The sequence below is a fragment of the Symphodus melops genome (assembly GCF_947650265.1).
Source record: "Symphodus melops genome assembly, chromosome: 4".
Lineage (NCBI taxonomy): Eukaryota > Metazoa > Chordata > Actinopteri > Labriformes > Labridae > Symphodus > Symphodus melops.
The window spans coordinates 20,611,083-20,630,562 of NC_136694.1; the positions used below are offsets into that span (position 1 = coordinate 20,611,083).

Genomic DNA, 19,480 nt, shown 5'->3' on the forward strand with positions numbered 1-19,480 from the left:
GGAGCCGGAGCTGAGGCAAGTCAGGCCCATGATGATTTATTCTGTGAAAACTGGCTTTTTTGGCTGTGGTGTGTATGTGACTTCTGGTGTTCCTGAAGCCAGCCTTAAGCGGACACTGAACGGACTGCAGGATTTCAAGACGGGAGGTGGGCGCTTGTTAAAAACCTTTAATATATTGTATAATCAATGGGAAATTATTCAGGGGTGCATGCGTGTTGCTAAAACCAAAACTCCAGAAGTGCATACATTTAAAATCCAAACCAGAGCCACCTAAAAAAAAGCATCAGGAGATTTAAAAGACAAACTGGCTGTAATACCACTTCATCACCTCTTGAGTTGAACACTTTAAGATGAAACAACAACAAAGGCTACAACTCTTTTTAGCTGGCAGCAGCAACCTTCTCGCTGTAGCTACATAGACTGTATAAAATAGTGTAAATGAAACTGTGTAGCTTTGTTGTCCAGAGGAACACACAGCACATAAAAAAGTAATGAGGAAAGTGTAATCTTCTCCATCCATCTTGAGCTCATTATTCTCCATGCATGGCATCAGAAAGTCCTCCAACTCATTTACAAATAGCATGTGAAGGTTTTATAGGAAAAAAAGAGAGTTAAAAGCTAGCATTTAATTTGAATGTTTTTTTAATTGATATCCTTTGTCACTGACTCCCCCACTTCCACTGTCCTTCCCTGTTCCTTCGCCTTGTCCATCTGACAAAGTTCACCTGCAGTTTTGATTTCTTTTACATCTTCCTCTACCAGTGACAGTGACAGGGAGTTTCAGAGGAAAATAACAGAACAGCCACAGGTCGCAGTAAACACTTTTCAAGTACAAGCAGAGTGCCGGTGAAGGGCAAACAGTCAATAACCAGAGCCACCCCTTTAAATGTCAGTTGTCTTGGAAACAGGTGCAGAAATTGAGGATTTGGACGGTGGCTGAGCAACCTGGGGAGCTGCCGTTTAACAACGTCCCAGAAACAAGAGCATCGAGCCACCCTGTGGAGCCCCGCTGCTCCTCTGAAGCACCAAGAGCTGCAAATCAAACTAACTGGCAAGGTAAGAGCATAAATCACAGCTGAGAGACCCCCTAATGTTATAATCCTCATCTGCAGCATAATTCAAGAAATAATTCAGAAGTAAATACTTAAAATAGAATACTTCTTACACTTAACAAACTGGGAGGAAATAGTGTGAAGGTAATATCTCCCTCTCTCTCTTTGTCAACATGCAGGACGAGTTTTGTGATTGAAGCATGAAATGTATTTATTTAAATGACAAATAGGTCTAGTGGTGAGAAATGTTTAACATTTTCCCGCCTCAAATCATTTAAATCATTTTCGAAACATCGTCACACGTATCATTTATAAATCCATCCATCACAGGCCACTTTTTTCTAAAGAAGGGTTACAGCATTCATAGGAAAACAAATACTGACCTGTGATTCTGAAATGACCCATAGGCTACATTTTAGTGTGGAGTTGGTCAGTGAATCTTTCAGAAGAAACTATTCACTACTGCCCCCTGCTGGAAGGAAAACATGCTAACTGGACTCTAGTGAGTCTCATACTGTGAACACGACTACAAGAGACAGACACACACACTATACTATACCTACTGTGAAGAAGTACTTTTAACTTCACTTCAAAAGAAGTAATGTAAGGAGAAATAACAACTATTTCAGAGAAGTACAAAAGCATCTTATTACGAAGGTTCATGGCAGGAAAATATTTAGATTTAGTCCTGTACATCTGTCTGCTATTCTGACAGTTCCAAAAGTAGAGCTGATGGTCTTGTCTCAAGAATCTGTCAGAAATGCTTGAAAGCGGTATTAAACGCTTATTAATTTGGGTTTTCCTCAGAAACAGTTCCACTGAAGTCTTGACTTTCATTAGAGCTTGAGGTGAAATATGTCTGAACAAAAATATAAATGTTTAGGAAACAAAGTTTTCAGAGAACATGCAAGTAATATTCAGCTTTAGCTCTTGTAATTGATATTAGAATTATCACTGAAATCTCTACAGGGATCATTACACATTCTTTTCAGCAGTATAGTGCACACTTTCCTCGCCTTGGGGTCCCAACCCTATGTGGGGTCAGATGGACTTTAAATGGGGTCACTTGAAATATTTCTTTTTGATCAATACAACATGTGATCTATATCAACACAGGCTACTCATGGGCCATAGCCATGTCAAGTAACTTGACTTCCTCTTCCTGTCTGTCTTCTATTGTGCAGAAATTACACCCATAGCCTTTCTTTCTCTGTCCACATAAATAAACACAAACAAATGTCCTCTAAATGAATGTGTGCTTTCATCACAGTAGAAAACTATTGCATGATTGAAAACAATCATTTTAGCAAAAATCTGCATGCGCTATGAATGTGTGGTTGGGAAAACAAGGTTGGGAACCAGTGGTGTAGAGACTTAAACTACTTGACCTGTCTCTTCAACAGAGGAATTTCAAACATTCCTCTGGATGTAAATACAGAACACCACAGGAGTCAAACAGGAGGAGAGAGTACTTTATCCTTCACACTATAAAAATGTTCAAAGTTCACCAGTCAGCTGGTTGCACTTTAGGTTTCATGTTGTGTTAATTACTTGGCGCATACTGTTTTATGTGGGCTCATCAGGCGTCTCTTAGCTGTACTTGTTGAGTGGCTAGGGGGAATAAAAGGACGGCTTAGTGGAATAACTAAAGTGAAATCTCCCCAAAGCTTTACAAAGAAACTCTAATTATGATTATTGTTGACGATTTTATCTTTGTACAAAATTGTAAAAAAAAAAAAACAACAACAAAAAAAAACAGATAGATCTTGATAATGCTGAACAAATAATTCCCATCCTGGATCATCTTTGTCTGCCTGGTTTGTTTTGCTTTTGTTTGCTTCTGTTTAGTTTGGTTTGAATTGAAAAGCAGAAGATTCAAGCTCGAGGGCCGGCTGTTATAATGTTGGGGAAAGGCTTGGCCAGGTGTGATGCATTCATTATGTTTCACCTGTCTGCGAGACAATAAAGAGAAAGTAGGTCAGAGTGATTACAGAATCTTAATATTAAAAGGTTATCTTTGTTATAATTGTGCCAGAAAAATAAAAAATGGCAAGACACATTTTTAAGATGGAAGCAAGCGTGCCTGCAGCTTTTAAAGAAACAGTTTATAATGCATATACCCATTTATCTATCTGAGCTGACATCAAGGGCATCCTGTGATCTCTGAGGTTTGAACAAGGAGCTGGCATTGTCAGTTTCATAACTTGTGACCCGCAGTGACAGATACACATGTCAGCACTTCTGAACACACATCTGCCTCCAACACAGCCTACCCCATCTTTTAGCCTCATATATCCAGCCATTTAAACAAACAAACAAAAACAAAAAAACAGAGCTGTAGAGTTACATAAACCTTTTTTTTCCTTTCATTATGATCACATTCTGTGTCATACTTCCTCTCCAGAACAGAAAGACAACCGGCTCTTGTTACTCTGATTAATCCAGGGCAGAGGACGGGAGATGCAGATGAGGCAGGACAGATCAGATTCTTGAAACTTTTCGACGTGCCGTATACTGCTGGTGTTGCTGAACTGTGGAGGCAAAGATAGCCGGCGGGCCCGACTTGGATGGGGACCTTTCAAATCCAATCGCATCGCGTTGGTCCTACGTCCCGGCCTCGGCCATGCTATCAGAGCAGATAACGTGCTCCAGTAAAGGTTACGACTCACCATGACATTTGTGTTGAGAGCCAGCAATCCCTGATTCCTGCAGTCTAATCTTCAATTCATAACTCTGTGTGTGTGTGTGTGTGTGTGTGTGTGTGTGTGTGTGTGTGTGTGCGCGCGCAAATCAGTGTGTTTTCTGACTCCATACTGAAGTTGTTTATAATAAAAGTGGCTGAATCAGACAGCCTATTAAGATATTGAAGTAAGAGTCATGAATCCCATTAAATCACATGCTACCTCAGTGTATTTTAGATTAAGACATTGGCAAAAACACTTAGCACAAGCTGGAATTGACTTTGTTGACCGTACTCAAACATACAATAATACAAAGAAATAAAATCATCTGTACAAAATCACATCTGTGCTTCTTTTTCCTCCTGTCTATTTCTTGTTCTCTTTAAGATTGCTTTTCCAGCAAGGACCTCAGCAATTAAGGCTCCTTAAATAAAACATGAATGACATGATGAGTTTTTGAAAAGAGAAATCAAAAACATGATAAAAGGTCAATCTCTACAGTGTATTTTGAATCAAAAAAGGAGAAAAGGAGATTACGGTGTCTAGAAAGGTTTGTTGTACTTTTTTAGTTTCATGTGAACTCTTTTCAAATTTCCTTTTCATCACACAAAAATACTACTACTACTGTGTGTGTGTGTGTGTGTGTGTGTGTGTGTGTGTGTGTGTGTGTGTGTGTGTGTGTGTGTGTGTGTGTGTGTTTGGGCTATCTTTGCTTGTTTTATTTATCAGGTGTCAATTTGGATTTGGTTTCTGATGCAACTAGTGGTGAATATAGAACAAATATTTTACAGTGAAAGAGTTGACTGTAACATGTTATTTGATTTGCATTAAGAAGGTTGACATACAGTATAACCCATTAACACAAAACACAATGTTACCAAAGTTAAGGGTTATAAATCTTTACATCTGCAACACAAATTCTTAATTTTGTTTGTCACATTTTTTACAATCCAACATGGTTCGGATCTCTGGTGCCAATTAATCCCATTGTAAAAAACATCTAGCTCATCACTTTCCCAGTCAACTTTGTCAAGAAAATAACAAATCATAATTAATATTCTGCATAAGACTGAAAACCGAATCTGTTATCCAATCAGCAATTTCCCCGCTGAGGTGACCAGAGTGACTCTCCTCAGTACCACGACTGTCTCCACTCTCATAACAAAAGCCTTTTTCATCTGAGATCCACTTCATTACCCCGACTAATATGGAGCAAAATGTTTATTCAAATGAGCCCACATCAAATCCCATAAAATGAATGTGAAAAATGCTGAAATGGATTATATGCTTGCAGGAAAAAAAAAAATCAAATTTGAATTAATTACAAGCTGAAAGGGCGTTGGGCTGGGAAAAAAAAAAACCGCTCATTCTCTTTCCATCCCCTTAGCTATTTTGTTATTAGCTTGCATTTATTTATTCTCATCACTCCTCACTGCCCAATGTCATCAATATTTGCTCATAAAAAGTCAGAATAATTACATTTTATTAGGCTCAACATGACAAGCAGAAGCTTCCTGAGCAACTGATTAGCCGTTGCTTTAAGGTGAAGGCGCATTTCGACATTTTGATTGGCCGCTGCGAGAGCAAAGACTATCTATTAGTGATTGATTGGATAGTGTAATTTTCCACCTGAATGGCTCCTGGGCGTGTGCGCGCGCGCACACACACACACACACACACACACACACACACACACACACACACACACACACACACAGACAGAGGTATTGTGTTGCATTGGCAGGGGCAACCTTTGTATTGTAAGTGTGTGAATGTGTGTTTCCTTTTGCTCTTAAAGTATTATGTGATGGGGTCTCTCAGGAGGGGAGTGTGTGTGTTGCGTTGGGTGCTGTCAGAGTCACATGGGAGAGTCTGTCAGGTCACCTCTCATCAGGAAGCGTGCAGCAGAGGAAGCAAATCCTCCACAGCTCTATCACACAGACGATAATTTCAAACACAAACTAAACAGACACATTGCAATCACATTTAAAAATAATAATTTCTACAGTCTTTTTCCTGCACTGACCTACATATTCATTGATCACTACCCAGCATCCAGTCGTGCTGTGGACTGCATGATATGATCCGGTCGCCACACATCCATGCAGAGATATCCCAATTCCATCTGAAAACGACATTGTGACCTCTGTAACACATCACTTTTTATTTACTTTTTATTACATGTATTCCAGTCTTCCAGTTCTGATGTCATTTGCTTACTCAGAGATGTGATAAAAAGTGATTCAAGAGTCCCATTTTCCATCCATTATACAGAACACTTACTTACAATCAGCTTCTTTTAGCAAAGAAGCATATGATTTCAGCCTTTTGAGAAAGGTGAAGTTGCATTTGATGACTGCATGGAAATGACAATACAAAATTGCTCTTTTACTTGTCAGGATCATGCAGGTCAAGATGAAAAGCAGAATGTTCTTACCTGTTTTATTTAAAGGAATAGCTCATTATTTCTTGGCTAAAAGTCATTCAAAATATAAAAGGGAGTTAATATATATTAACTTAGGTTCGGGAGCATGACTACACCTCCAATCACCTGACAAGTCTTCTTATACTAAGCCATCCTACTCTTCACCGTTTGTCTCAGTTCTTTGACGACCTTCCCTCCCTTCCCTTCTTCTCATCCACTCAACCTCTTTCCTCATTCCTCCCTCTCGTTTGTCTAAATTCGGGGTACAGTCTAGGCCGTGATCAGCTCGGGCAGAACTACACTTGAAACGGTTCCCCCACTCAGTCTCCACCTGAAACTGTTAGTCAGTTCATCCTTCCAGACCAGCCAACCGACAACATCCTCCTGCATTCTAATTCTCATCATTCATCTGATCACTCATTATATACTGTATCTAAAACAAAGCACTACTTAAGCTTCGGAGTGGAATGCTTATACTGTATCTCATTTGTTACATCGACATAAAAATGGGAATCTAAGTACACGTTTAAAACATTTGTTTGTTTTAAGGTTTGTCTTCAATTTTTTTTTTTTTGTAAAAATTAAACCAGTAAGTTCTGAAAATGAAATAATTGACAGTTGCACATGACTTCAGGCACCACTCTCATAAGCCAATGCTACATGCTACATTAAGTATTTGACTGATAAAATGCATGTTGAATGCAAAAGAAAGCAAAAGAAATGCTGTTGACTCAACCTCCTTAACATTTTGGCTCAATATCAACCTCATTCTACTGTTTTTTGACAATGGGTCCGAGTCAGGCTTTCCCTAGGTTTTTTAAATGTGTGCTAAGCTAACTAGCATATGATTCGAGTAGTACTCAGACTGGACTGGCCTTGGACTTCTAAATCTCATGAGGAATGAAACAAATATATTTCATAAAATTTCCTAAGTCACAGGAAAGTTTCATGCATGTATTTAAATATGTGATCACTGTCAAGGCTTTTGTGATATATAGAAAAATGAATCACACAAACAAGTGAACAACAGATCTTTAAGGAGCTGATCGGAGAGTTGACTCCTCTGAAGGACAAAGACACAGAGCGTGACAAAACAGTTATTAAACTGAGAGCAAGAGAGACGATCTGGAAACCGAGAAGTGGGGAGAGCGCAGAGACGTGACCATGGAAGAGTGACAGAGCGAGACGCTAAAATGAAGAAATGCAGAGATGAGAGGATAGAGAGATAGACGGCCTGCCAGACCTGCCAGAGGAAAAAGAGAAGTCCAGTCCAACCAGATAAACAGATATCAATGACTTCTTTTCATGAACAGCTCAGCAATATAAGTTTTACATTTTGTGATTTATGAAAGCTTGTTTTTTTTTTTTTTAAACTCACTTCGTCATATCAAATAAAACTACGTTAGATTACTAAATCTACATGAAAACTGAACGTTTTTCCTTTTAAAGATGACAGGTCTAATGGCAAACGTTCAAAAAAGTTCAACTATGACAAAACATTTACATTTTTCCTTGTGAAAGAAAAATGACTTGAAGAAATAAATCGAAGTTTATTAAGAAGAGCATTAGAGAGAGTTTAGGCTGCCACGGTCAAGGAATAATAATGAACTGACTGACAAGCAGCATTGAATGTCAAGCAGCAAGAGAGCCTTGTTATGTTATTTTCCTGCCATTATCAAGTAACTACAGGTAAACACAATGTTCGAACAGAGACATTTAATTTGTCCTTGTTCTTTAAAAACCAATTTAGCAGTTTGTCTGCTTCAAGATGGTACAATCTCCTCCGAAACGCACATTTATTTTAAAAAGCACATGCAAGCTGAATATATACACAAATATATTCCAACAGCTTTAAAAAAAAAAGGTTCTATCTGCTCTTCATTTCCTCACAATCCACAGAGTGATGATAAAGCCTGAGGTAAGAGACATTGTGGCCTTAAGGGAGTCTTGATTCCAGCCTTCGCTTCCTCATGGGGAGCAGAGGAAGGAAATTATAATCAACAACATCCGTTTGGAGCAGAGGTGCCATCAGATAAGAGGACACGTACATGCCTCTTGTAAATCAATCAAGGTCACCTCATGCTGCTTTGGTTTTACCTTATTGAGGGTTTAATTCATTGTTGAAACTCCAACTGCTGCAGAGTTGTACGGTTGTAAGTTTGAACTATCTGAAATACTAAGTGAAATGTGTTCTTTCCTCTGCAGTGGTTTTGCTCTTCTTGTGATTACCTAAACTACAGCTGTGACCTTGATGTCGCCCGTCTGATTCCAGTTATCTGTCCCACAGCACCACCTGTTGGTTTTACATGAACATGTATGTCCAAGCTGTTGTTTCAGTCAACACTAAGATTTCCTCTAGATTTTAGTGGCAAATAAAAGTACTTCATTGTAGGTGCTGTACTTAAAAGTATCGGTAGACTATAGGAGTATTATTAGCCAAATGGCCCTAATATAGGTTTACATAAAAAAAAGCTATTGATACTGATGAAGGAATTATTGAACAGCTTTATAATGTGTTGAGTTGTTTTTCATTTTCCATATATACTGTCTCTCTCCAGCTGTACTGCCTAATAAAGGTGAAGGGCCATTAAAATGATTTTTGCAATCTGTAGCATATAAAAACGATAATTTAAGCACAATAACCTGAAAATATACTGTACTTTACAAGTTTATTGTAGCAATTTATAAAACTATTTCAACCAAAATGCCAACATCATGTTATTCGAAATAGAAAAAAAGTATCGCTCATCCATTTCACAAGACAAGTATGTAGAAGAGCAATGTGTCCTTCACAAACTTAAAGGTAAACTCCCACACATTGTCTTACATGCAAACAAACATTTATTGCCAACGTTTCGGTACTTCAGTCAAACCTAAACATCATGTTATTGAAATTAAAATCTTAGTCAATTACTAGACATGTTGAAGAAGTAAAATGCAGTACAGGGGCACTGATGGCCTGTACAGAGAGTTAAGTCCTCTGAGCAGACGGCTTAGTTTAAGACTGACCTGTGACTCCTTTCACACCTCACTCCCTACTCTCTCACCAGATCGATAGTGAGGGTAAAGAAATGACTTCACAAGTCCACCTTCTCTCTTACTTCAACTTTTAATGTGTAACTTTCTACTTTGAAAAGTTTGACTGTGGCATTCAAAATGTCTTCACTTTCACTTACAGTAAGTGGACTATAGGTTTCAGGTATCCCCAGCTCATGACCACAGGGTGCATGTTGCACCCTGATTAGAAAATAACACCAGAAATGCTGTTTTTAAATCCTTCTCATAGATGCTCGTTTTTACCATACATATAATGAATTCAAAGAGAACCTTCTTCCTTTAGCAGATAAATGTGAGATCATCGTTTCAGTGTTACACCCTGCACATGGCTGATTCTGCACAGGGACGTTCAAACACCCAGCAAACTAATGTTTGTATGTATAGCGACTTTTAAAAGTGTGTTTCATTTACTAATATGGAGCGATTCGACACATTCATTGAAAGACACGTTTATTATCAGACATGATTGGAATGCAAATAAGTGTTTAAAAACATGAGGGGGGTTTAAATGAATATTATCTCCCATATAAATTAAGGGAAACTATGAAAAGTAATTAATTAGGTAAACACACTGGTCAAAGATTTGTTCATTTCCATTCACAGGAGACCTCATGCACTGATGCAGATAACTACCTCTGAGCCAAACAGCCCCAGCCCAGCTCTGTATGGAGTCACTTTAACACTTCTGACTGACTTTACTGCTATTAATTAGAACAATACTTTCACTTGATTACCTCCATTTAGAAAAGTCATTTAATGCTGAGCCGGTTTCGAGCAGCTCTTTCCGCTCCAGCCCTGGAAACAAATACACTGAAACTCAGACTTCATGGATGTCAACTTGTGTGCTCTAGCCTGTCCGTACACTCTGTAGTTCTGCCCCCCCTCCGGTCTCTTCTCTGACACCACCTTCCACATGGCAGGATCGAGGTGGAGGTAGGCCCCTGAGTTCATCTTCTTTCTCTGGCATCTTCCTTGAGAGGAGCAAAGAGTCTGACTGCAGAGAATGGCTGCTGACGTTACATTCACCAAGTAAAGACCCAGGGTGTCATCAATGTAAGATTTGACGGCTTCACACGTGGCCTAGAAGTACAGAGAAATAAGATACTGTTACAAATGGATGTTTTCAAGAATTAATGAGGAAGCATTATAAAAATGTATGCCTTCAGAGCGTCTCCATGTCTTAACGAAAAGTAACCAGTAAAATTGGGTTCAGAGCTGATGCTCAAGCATTGTTTGCTGTGATTTCAACAGCTCATTCCAGGATGAAAAATAGGATGCCTTTCCCAGCAGCTGACATGAATTTCATCCTTTTAAGTTTCAGGAAATTATTAAACCTTTGTCAACAGAATAATTTTTTATTTTTTTTTGTTTGTTCTAGATTACCAAACAATGAAAACCAGACAGAAAAATGCAAGTCATTCTTGAAAACAACATGAACTACAGAACAGGGAAGTAAAACAGTTTAAGAAGTTTTAAAAAAAATTTACCTCACAGAATTAGTGGTTGTGGTTTACAGAATTTCTTTTTAAAAAAGGTCTTACTTCTAAAAAATGCACACATGGCAAAGTGCATGTTAGTGTAAGCTACAGATCCAACACATTGAAAACATGCCACATGGCTCCTCTCCAGTTCAACCCCCTTTTTCCTTGCACTTCATTGTTGGCACTCATGACTCTCATCAGGGTGATGTCTTGGCCTACTTCCTGTTTCCTAATTTCCAGTCTGTCATGTGACGTATGAATCATCATGGCACCAATAAACCACAAGTGTCACCATCTGAGAACAGTTACTGCAAAGTAGCTTTGAAGGATTAAAGAGATTCACAGGACAAAATGAAGTGCTCTGTGTTACGTTTAAAATGAGTAGCCCTGTTTATTAGGCTTCCATGAGTTAGTAGTATCAGGTTTTCAGCATTCCTGCTAGTTACGACGACATGGTTTAGATTACTGGATCAGAAAGGGGAAAATCGCGAAATGTTTTTTTTTCCTTGACAAATCTCTGTGTGCTTTAGAGCTTTTCCTTTTTTTATTTTGAAGAATTTGAAATACAATCTATAGCTAAGTCAGCCAACGTGAACACAATTGGTCAATGTTATCATGTTGAAACATAACTAAGCAGTATTGCATTGCATTAAACAACACAGCACATTGGTCTCCTTGAGCTGAGAACAGAAAACATTTTTATTTCTCTTCAAGTTTGAAGATTTAGTAACTTCCAGGAAAGCTAAAGGTTGGCAAATTATCTGCAATTAGTTGCCTCTACCTTTGATTTGGCAAAGGCATGATCACCCCAAAGCACCACACCAGCAGATCCTAGAGCTGCACTCTCTCCGATGGTGTACACCAGGTGCTCCTGCAGGACCAAAACACAGTAAGTAAACATTAGAGCAATTAGAATCTAAAGTTAACTATGTAAAAGAAGCATGGATTTGAAGCCTGTGCTACTAACCTGAGAGAGGAAATCTAAGGTGTATGTGTAGACGACCCGAGCGTACGGGTACACAGGAGGCGTTAATGGAGCGGCCTGAGCTCCAGCTCGCATGGCCTCCAGGATGCGGTTGTGGGTGTACAGCAGCACCTCTCTGCCGAGCTGTCTCATCTCCAGGCTGAGGTAGATGTCGGGATAAAGAGCGGAGGAGACATTCCACAACCACAGCAGCTCGTCGTTTCTCTTTAACTCCACAGCAGGACACTCCCCAGTGTAGTTTGAGCTTTTGTCACTGTAGTAGTTGTAGCAGTTGGGGAAACCATAAAAACCCCACAGCCCATTCGGTCTCTCCTCCTGCCCCAGTTTCAGTGTTTCCTCCATAAATTTCCTCCCAGCTTCTTCAAACTCCACCCGAGCTGCAGCCTCTACCTGTGCAGGGCTCCAGTCCGGATGCTTAGACCTCACTAGTGTTCTGGATCCCTCCCAGTACACCTGCTTACTATCCCAGTTTCTCTCCCATACTGGCCGCCAGCTCTCCCAGTCCACCACAGCCAGGCCCTGGAAATCCCTGTCAGGGATTAAGGTGTGGATGCCATCAGAGGCAGCTCTGAGGTGTTTTTCCAGACTGGAATTTTGTGGGAGCCCACCATTGATGGCTGTTTGGCCAGAGTATCGAGGATACAGACCAAGCTTTTCAGCATAAAAAATCGTTATGTTTTCTCCCATAAAAGTTTGATTCTGGTTCTGGACAATGCTGAACGTGCCCAAGTCCAGGTCCACGCCATACTGTGAGAGACAGCTGGCAGTGGGGGCGTTCCACACAGTGAGGAAAGGCACCTGGGAGAAAGAGGAGGATGCAAACTGCAGCCCTGACACGAAGCTGTTCACATTTATGAAAAGCAGCACCTTAAGGTGTAAGGAACTCATACCTGAAACAAAATAAAAGAGAAAACGGTGGATTGCAGCACCACAAACTAAAAAAAAAGTTGTTTAGGGGGTTGTTGTTTTTTTTTTTTCCAATTTTAAGGCAACATTAGTTAAAGATTTTCACGATCTTTCTATAAAAACATTTTGTGGAAGTCAGCAATAATGACAACTTCGTGCAAATCATTTTTATTTTGTTCTTGATTATGATTTTCCAAGTAACCACAGTGTTGCTCTGCTGTATCGATACGGAATTGATGTTTCTACAGCTTAGTTATTAAGAGTAAAATAAAGTAAAAACAATCAGAAATCGATCAGAAGAAGCTTACCTAAGCAACAGCAGGATAGAGACTGTGATTTGGACTTTGTGGTTTGAATGTGTAAGCACATCCAGCAAAAGTCTCGTGATTTTCATGACCAACACACGAAAAAAGGGGAAGGAACAAAAACAAGAAGTGCGCTCTGTGATTTTTAACAACCAATCCAAAAAAAGCTAACGTTCCTTAACAACCAATCGGAATTGCACAAAGAATGCCCAACAACCAATCAATGTAGACGTCCATAGCTTACAGTAAGCAGGATTTAAAGTCACAGACATTCTTGAACGTCGTCCCATCTGCATGTTCTTAACACACATTTAAGCGTCTCCGTGAAGTATAATTAAAAGTATTTGACGATAGAGACTTGACCTGGAAGAGAATTATGGTTGAACTCTTAACGACTGTGAAGCAAAAACCACAAAGGGCTCTTCTTCCTGCTCCAAATGTGATTGTATGTTAGGCTAAACTCTTAAAGCGGTAAAAATAACTTTTGGCTTTACAGTAACCTGCAATTACATGGGGAGGGGGCATGAGGTCTGAGATGGGTCCCTCCCTGAGGACTTGAGGCTTTGACTCCCCTTTTAGTGGTCTGTTGACATTTTCTTCCTTTGGAAACTGAATGGAGTGTAAACAGCAAATCCACACCTGTATTGTACTTTACCAGCAATTCTATTTTCTGGGTATCTAATAAAAACAAAACGACAACAACCACAAATGAGTGTATTTCATTTACTTTATTTCATTGAACAAAAAATAATTAAAAAAGAGGCCATCATGTGAATGAAAGTGTGGAACATACAAAGTTTGTGCTTCTGATGTAAAATATCTCCTGATTTACAGACAAAAATATTTGTTTAAAGTTTAGAAATGTAGTGTTTGAAGAGAAAGCTAGTAGTCATTTTTTTTTTTTGACAAAAAGTAAGAAAATACATAAAACACCTAAAAAATATACATTCAAATAAATAGTAACACTGAAAATGCCTCCACAAAAACATCTGTTGTTGGAGAGCGCTCATGTTGAATACAAAGATCAGGCACTTCAGGTATAATGTGCAATCACCAGTTTTAAGTGCATCAGTTCCACTTTCACTACGCAGCTCCTGACACTTTTTCCCCACCAACATAAACGTTCCCTCTTTGAGAAACTTGGAATATGACACCTTGGGAAACAGTGACTGAGAGGAAACTGGGAGGAAATTGTAAACAAGGTCATTAAGTCCTCCAATGTTTAAAAATGAATTAAATTGTATAAACAAACACAACTTTGTAATTTCCACAGTCCTATACGTTTCCTATAAGATTTCACTTTGTGTCATCCATGTAAAGCAATAATAAGAAAAAAATGACCACCCACTATTTAAAAAATCCCCACATATCATTGGCTGGTGCGCACTTCCATTTAGACACATAGAATGCAACTTCATGGCTACAGTATTTATGTTGAATTAACAGAGAAGCAGAGAGGTAATCAGTAAGATAACACACTGCAAAAGTGATAAGACTAGAGTTTTAGATGCAGCCCCTCTTTGATGTAAAGGGTCTATCAGGTTACAGCCCTCTCCCTTGTAACCACTGTAACACTGACACTGAAACTCTGCATGAAAACGTCTCTTATCTTCTTCACTGAGCTCACTGCTGACCGTCTGCCGGCCGCTCTGGCTGCTGATGCTATGGGTGGCGGGGTTCAGATGCAAGTAAACCTCGCTGTCTGGGTTTCTGCGCAGACAGCGCCCATGAGAAGCACACAAGGTCTGGCTGCATAACTCTGCAGCCCCTCTTTGATGTAAAGGGTCTATCAGGTTACAGCCCTCTCCCTTGTAGCCACTGTAACACTGACACTGAAACTCTGCATGAAAACTTCCCTTCTCTTCTTCACTGAGCTCACCGCTGACCGTGTGCCGGCCGCTCTGGCTGCTGATGCTATGGGTGACGGGGTTCAGATGCAAGTAAACCTCGCTGTCTGGGTTTCTGCGCAGACAGCGCCCATGAGAAGCACACAAGGTCTGGCTGCATAACTCTGCTGCCGTGGAGACGTTGAGGAGGTATTCACCCAGAGGACCCCGCAGATACACGTCCAGGTCAATGCAGCTGGTCTGAAGAGGGAGGGGTGGTAATTACACAGTCATCACTCACTTGTACATCAAGATTCACAATAAAACACTGACACTAAAAACACCTAAATCACGTTTGTGAGGTTAAGGGATGTGTGGAAGCTCCATCAGCTTTCTTTTATAATAAACAGCAATGGGAGAGTATCAATCATAAAAAGATAATTTACATTTAATTGCAATGTAATTGGTTGATTGTTTCTCATTGATAAGCAGGCAGCATTTTAAAGTTAGAAAAGATAAACTCATTTTATTTGCAATTTGTGCCGTTTATTCTGAAACCCTGTTTACTCTGATAGTGAGGGCATTTCATCAGATATTCAGCCAATCTGGGAATAAATTACAAACCAAGAAATGTCTTCACAAATGTGTTCATAAAGGTGTCTTATAACACATTTAACCCTTTATGGGGCAAGTGACTATTTTTGGTAATTTCCACAAACATTACATACGGCCAGCCTTCTGCACCTCAGTAACGTCGAGGAGCATGTGATCCTCACTCAGCCAATCAGAATAGATCACCCTACGTCACTGATCCTGCTATTGTGGCATTTGAACCAAATATGGTAACTTTGTCAATGTGTATTACGTTTGAAAACTGTTATAACAGAAATAAAGTTCTGTTATGTCCCTGAATAACACGATGAGGTTGAATTTTTGAATTTCAAAGTATTTTAATGAGTGCCCTATAAAGGGTTAAAATATTAAATACATCTCTAGTTGAAAAATCTGTGACAGAGGCTTAAAGTCGTGGTACCTGGAACCTTGTTGGTGAAACGTTTTCAATGTTAACCTCTGCCTATGGTAATGTGATGGGTCATACTAAGGCTTCTTTAGGGGTCTGAAATTAATGCAAGCATTTGTTGGCCAAATGGATCAAATGCTTCAACAACCATGTGCATACAGTAGTAAGGAGTTTTTTTTCTTGAAATGACCTAGTTGAAATGGCGCTGCAGAACTCAACATTTGTTTGTCATTACTGAAGCAGAAGAGAGAGATTCATCTAATGAATGCAAATGTGTGGTGGGTTACTTACTGACGACGGGGGCAAATGCAAATTAAACCAAAAACCCATTTTCCATCATTTTCTTCAGTTTGAGTGACTGCAAGATATGCACTGAAAATAAGTAGCATACATGCAGGAAATGGTTCCTCTTAACATGCCTCATTTTAACAGTAAGCATTCTTATTTCTTCTCAGCCTTAATGTGACTGCAAATAAACCTTCAAAAACAAACATCTCCTGTGTGCCTGAAGATGTCCATGTGAGACAATTACATCCCTGAGGAGCGATCAAATGACTGCACACATGACGGACTTGCGCAGCAGGTCACTACCACATGATCATGTCAGTTTTGTAAGGTGTGTCTCTGTGATTTTAGGTTTGTTTCATAATTAGCACAAGTAAATTCTTACTTTGCTGCTTGCATAAGCTGCATCTCCCCACATGATGATCCCTGCTGCTCCCAGCGCCACACTCTCCCCGATAGTGGACACAAGGTCAGTCTGTAAAAAGATGAGACAGCCCATTAACCATATCGCATTTACTCTAATACATTTCTAAGACTAAAGGTCAAGCTCAGGAAAAATAAACAGTTAAAGATCACTATAGCTGGGTCAAAATGTTACGGCTCCTGTAAGGGAAGCACAGCAGCAGCTCTTATCTGTTTACTCTCTCGGGAGGAACTCGTCTATAGGTTGTTAGCAGGGTTTTCAACTTGACCAACACCCATCCTGCCCACTTTGCACAAATGAGAGGTGTACGGGGGAGTCCATCTGGTTCGAAAAACAGGAAAGGAATGTGGCTGCGATAAGAAAAAGCTGAGAGTTATTGCTCCGTACAGCAAGCACTGATTAGAGACAAAGTGCTGAATATTCGCGATACAGTGTAAGAGTTAATCTTGGAACAAAAAAGCTCTTCCAAAAAGATTACATGACACTGCACAGGAACACTTTAGTCAAAAAAAAAAAAAAAAAAAAAGGGCTGTCTGTTAGAAAGAAAAAAGAAATACTGGCAGTGTTTCTAAGGTTAACCCATCACCTCTGTCAGCTGTTCCAGGGAGTTGGTGTAAGTGGGGCGAGTGTACACAAAGACCGGACGTGCCAAGCCATCACCCGACGATGCCAAGCGCATCCCTTCCTTCACCCGGTTGCGGACAAACTGACGTCCGGAGGTGGAGGAACGGAGCACAGTACTCATGTAGATAGAGGGGAAGAGGGCCGTGCTCTCAGTCCACAACCATTTCAGCTTTTCATTGCGGGCCACCTCGACATCCGGACAGCGACCTGTGTAGTTCTCCAAAGTGCGTCTATAATCGTGGTTGTAGCAGTCAGGGAACAGATAGAAACCCCAGAGCTGGTTGGGCCTCAGGCTCTTGGCTTTCTTCAGTGTCTCCAGCATGAACTTCCTGGCAGACATCTCAAACTCCTGCTGGGCTACTTTTGCCACCTGATCTGGAGGCCACGTTGGGTTCTTCTGACGCACCATCTCACGTGAATGTCTGCGGTACACATCTTTAGTTTCCCAGTTTCGTATCCACAGTGGGCGCCACTCCTCCCAGTCAATAACAGCCAGACCCTTGGCCTCTGGTTCACGTATATACTTTGAAACTCCTTCTGGCATCTTCTCTAGGTGCTGTGTGAGACTGGCCACCTGTGGTAGCCCTCCGTTCACAGGTGTTTCATCCTGATTAAAGTGGGGGTACAGGCCCAGGCGCTCCTTGTAGAAGATGGTGAGATTCTGTCGAACAAAGCCCTCAGTAGGCGAGGCCACAATCTGGAAGTGGTCCAGCTGAAAGCGAACGCCATACCGCGGGAAACAGTCCTCAGTCGGGGCGTTCCAAGCCAAAAGCAGAGGCTTTTGTGAAGACAGTGGCCATCTCGTGGGTTTGAGTCCTGAAGCACAGAGGCGGTCCCACAGAAGAACAATCAGCAGCAGGACTTTCCAGTCAGGCAAAGTCCAGTACAACATGTCTTCAGTTATGGATCGACAGAGGGGACCGTCACGCTCTGCTCTGAAAGTCAAAGAGGAAATCAAACTTTAGAAATGGACATTTTCTTGTTTGCATTTCAAAATGTTGCTGTCCCAAGTGCATACATTCATAAGGACGTTTATTATTCAGAAAGGGATTAAAAACCATGGTGAATTGTGTTGTGCTTTAAATTAAGAACATGAAAGGATTTTGTTGGCCTGTAAAGATCAATGCAACAATTACAAACCAAGAGAATTCTTAGATCTCTACAACAAACTCTAGGCTTTTTAATACATTTCTCGAAAGCCCTTCAGTAAAATGTAATCAGGAAGAAGAAACAGTTCCTCTGTCATTCACAAGGGGAAGTTACATTTAGTTTTTTTCTGTAAACTTTTCTAATGAAATGTTTGTATCAACAATGCTTTAAAAGGTCAGAAAATAAATAAATAATTAAAATAAATCAATCAAACTTTAGATAACAATTGTTACATCAAATAACCAAAAGTAAGTGGAGATAGAAAATGTATATTTATAGCTTATGTCATAACTTATATAAAGTGTCTTACCACGTTGAACTTCAAAATCTCTCTCTCACTCTCTCTAGTTCACACAAACTGATTTCAATTGAAGAAAGTTTCGAATAATAAATAAGCAGCTGGTCCTCCAGTCCATGAGATTGCAGCCGGACAAACGTACCTTTACTGGCAGGCTGAGGAAGCATTCCCAAAAAGCAGAAGTCTGCTACTCCAAGCAGCGTCCTTTTTTCTGAAGGCAACTGCCTCAAAACAAATAGGAAATATTCAAAATAAACATAGCTTTAGGGTAAGGACAATGACGACGGGGTAAATTCACAAAGGCATGAGTTTTTGTTAAACTTCTTTAAAGTTCCCCTCCCGGACAGCCAGCGGTCGGTAAAAGGAAGAAAAGTGAAGTTGCCCCCTGCGATGTTGTCAGTTGCCGCTTGCCTGTCCCGAGTGTGCCAAAACCACTTTTAGGATGTTCCATTCAGGCTCGGAAAAGGGGGGAGCTGCGAAACGAACCGGACATCCTAACTACTCTGTCATCGTGTTTAATGAGATACAACGACACCTTTCTTCTTCAAAAACCTATAGACAACTTTAAGACTAAGCAATATTTTATTTGATAGCGTTTGTTAAGCACATTTCCGACTCCCCGGTTACAGCGCTGAATGAATCCATCCACAAAGTTTGCCACCACTACCTCCGCTGTGAAACAGATATACTGTACGCAACAGTGACAAGATTCATACAAGGTCAGAGCGGGCCAGTGTGCCACATCCCTATAAATAAAATCAAGGCCTCAAGTGATCACTGTATGGCTATTTGACGCTTTAAAAAAACACTGAAGAAGAGGAAATGACCAGTGGATTAATGTGACCTTTCAGCTACATTTACATCAGATATAAAAGTTACACCATGTGGAAATGACATGAACAACTTTTGTTTTAAAATATGAGGCTCTAAAACTTGCATTAGCCTAATGTAAAGGTATTCT

General features: G+C 40.2%; 1 protein-coding gene across 1 annotated transcript; it reads right to left on the reverse strand.

The window, feature by feature from the left end:
* Window positions 1–9,648: 9,648 nt before the first annotated feature.
* On the reverse strand, window positions 9,649–19,193 carry hyal2a (hyaluronidase 2a). The gene is made up of 7 exons (XM_079342461.1): window positions 18,662–19,193; window positions 17,035–18,007; window positions 16,410–16,499; window positions 14,337–14,979; window positions 11,664–12,571; window positions 11,478–11,567; window positions 9,649–10,295 (listed from the first exon to the last, which is right to left on the reverse strand). The coding sequence occupies exons 2-7, from the start codon at window positions 17,962–17,964 to the stop codon at window positions 9,969–9,971; spliced, it is 2,988 nt and encodes a 995-aa protein (XP_079198587.1). The 5' UTR covers window positions 17,965–18,007; window positions 18,662–19,193; the 3' UTR covers window positions 9,649–9,968.
* Window positions 19,194–19,480: the final 287 nt, after the last annotated feature.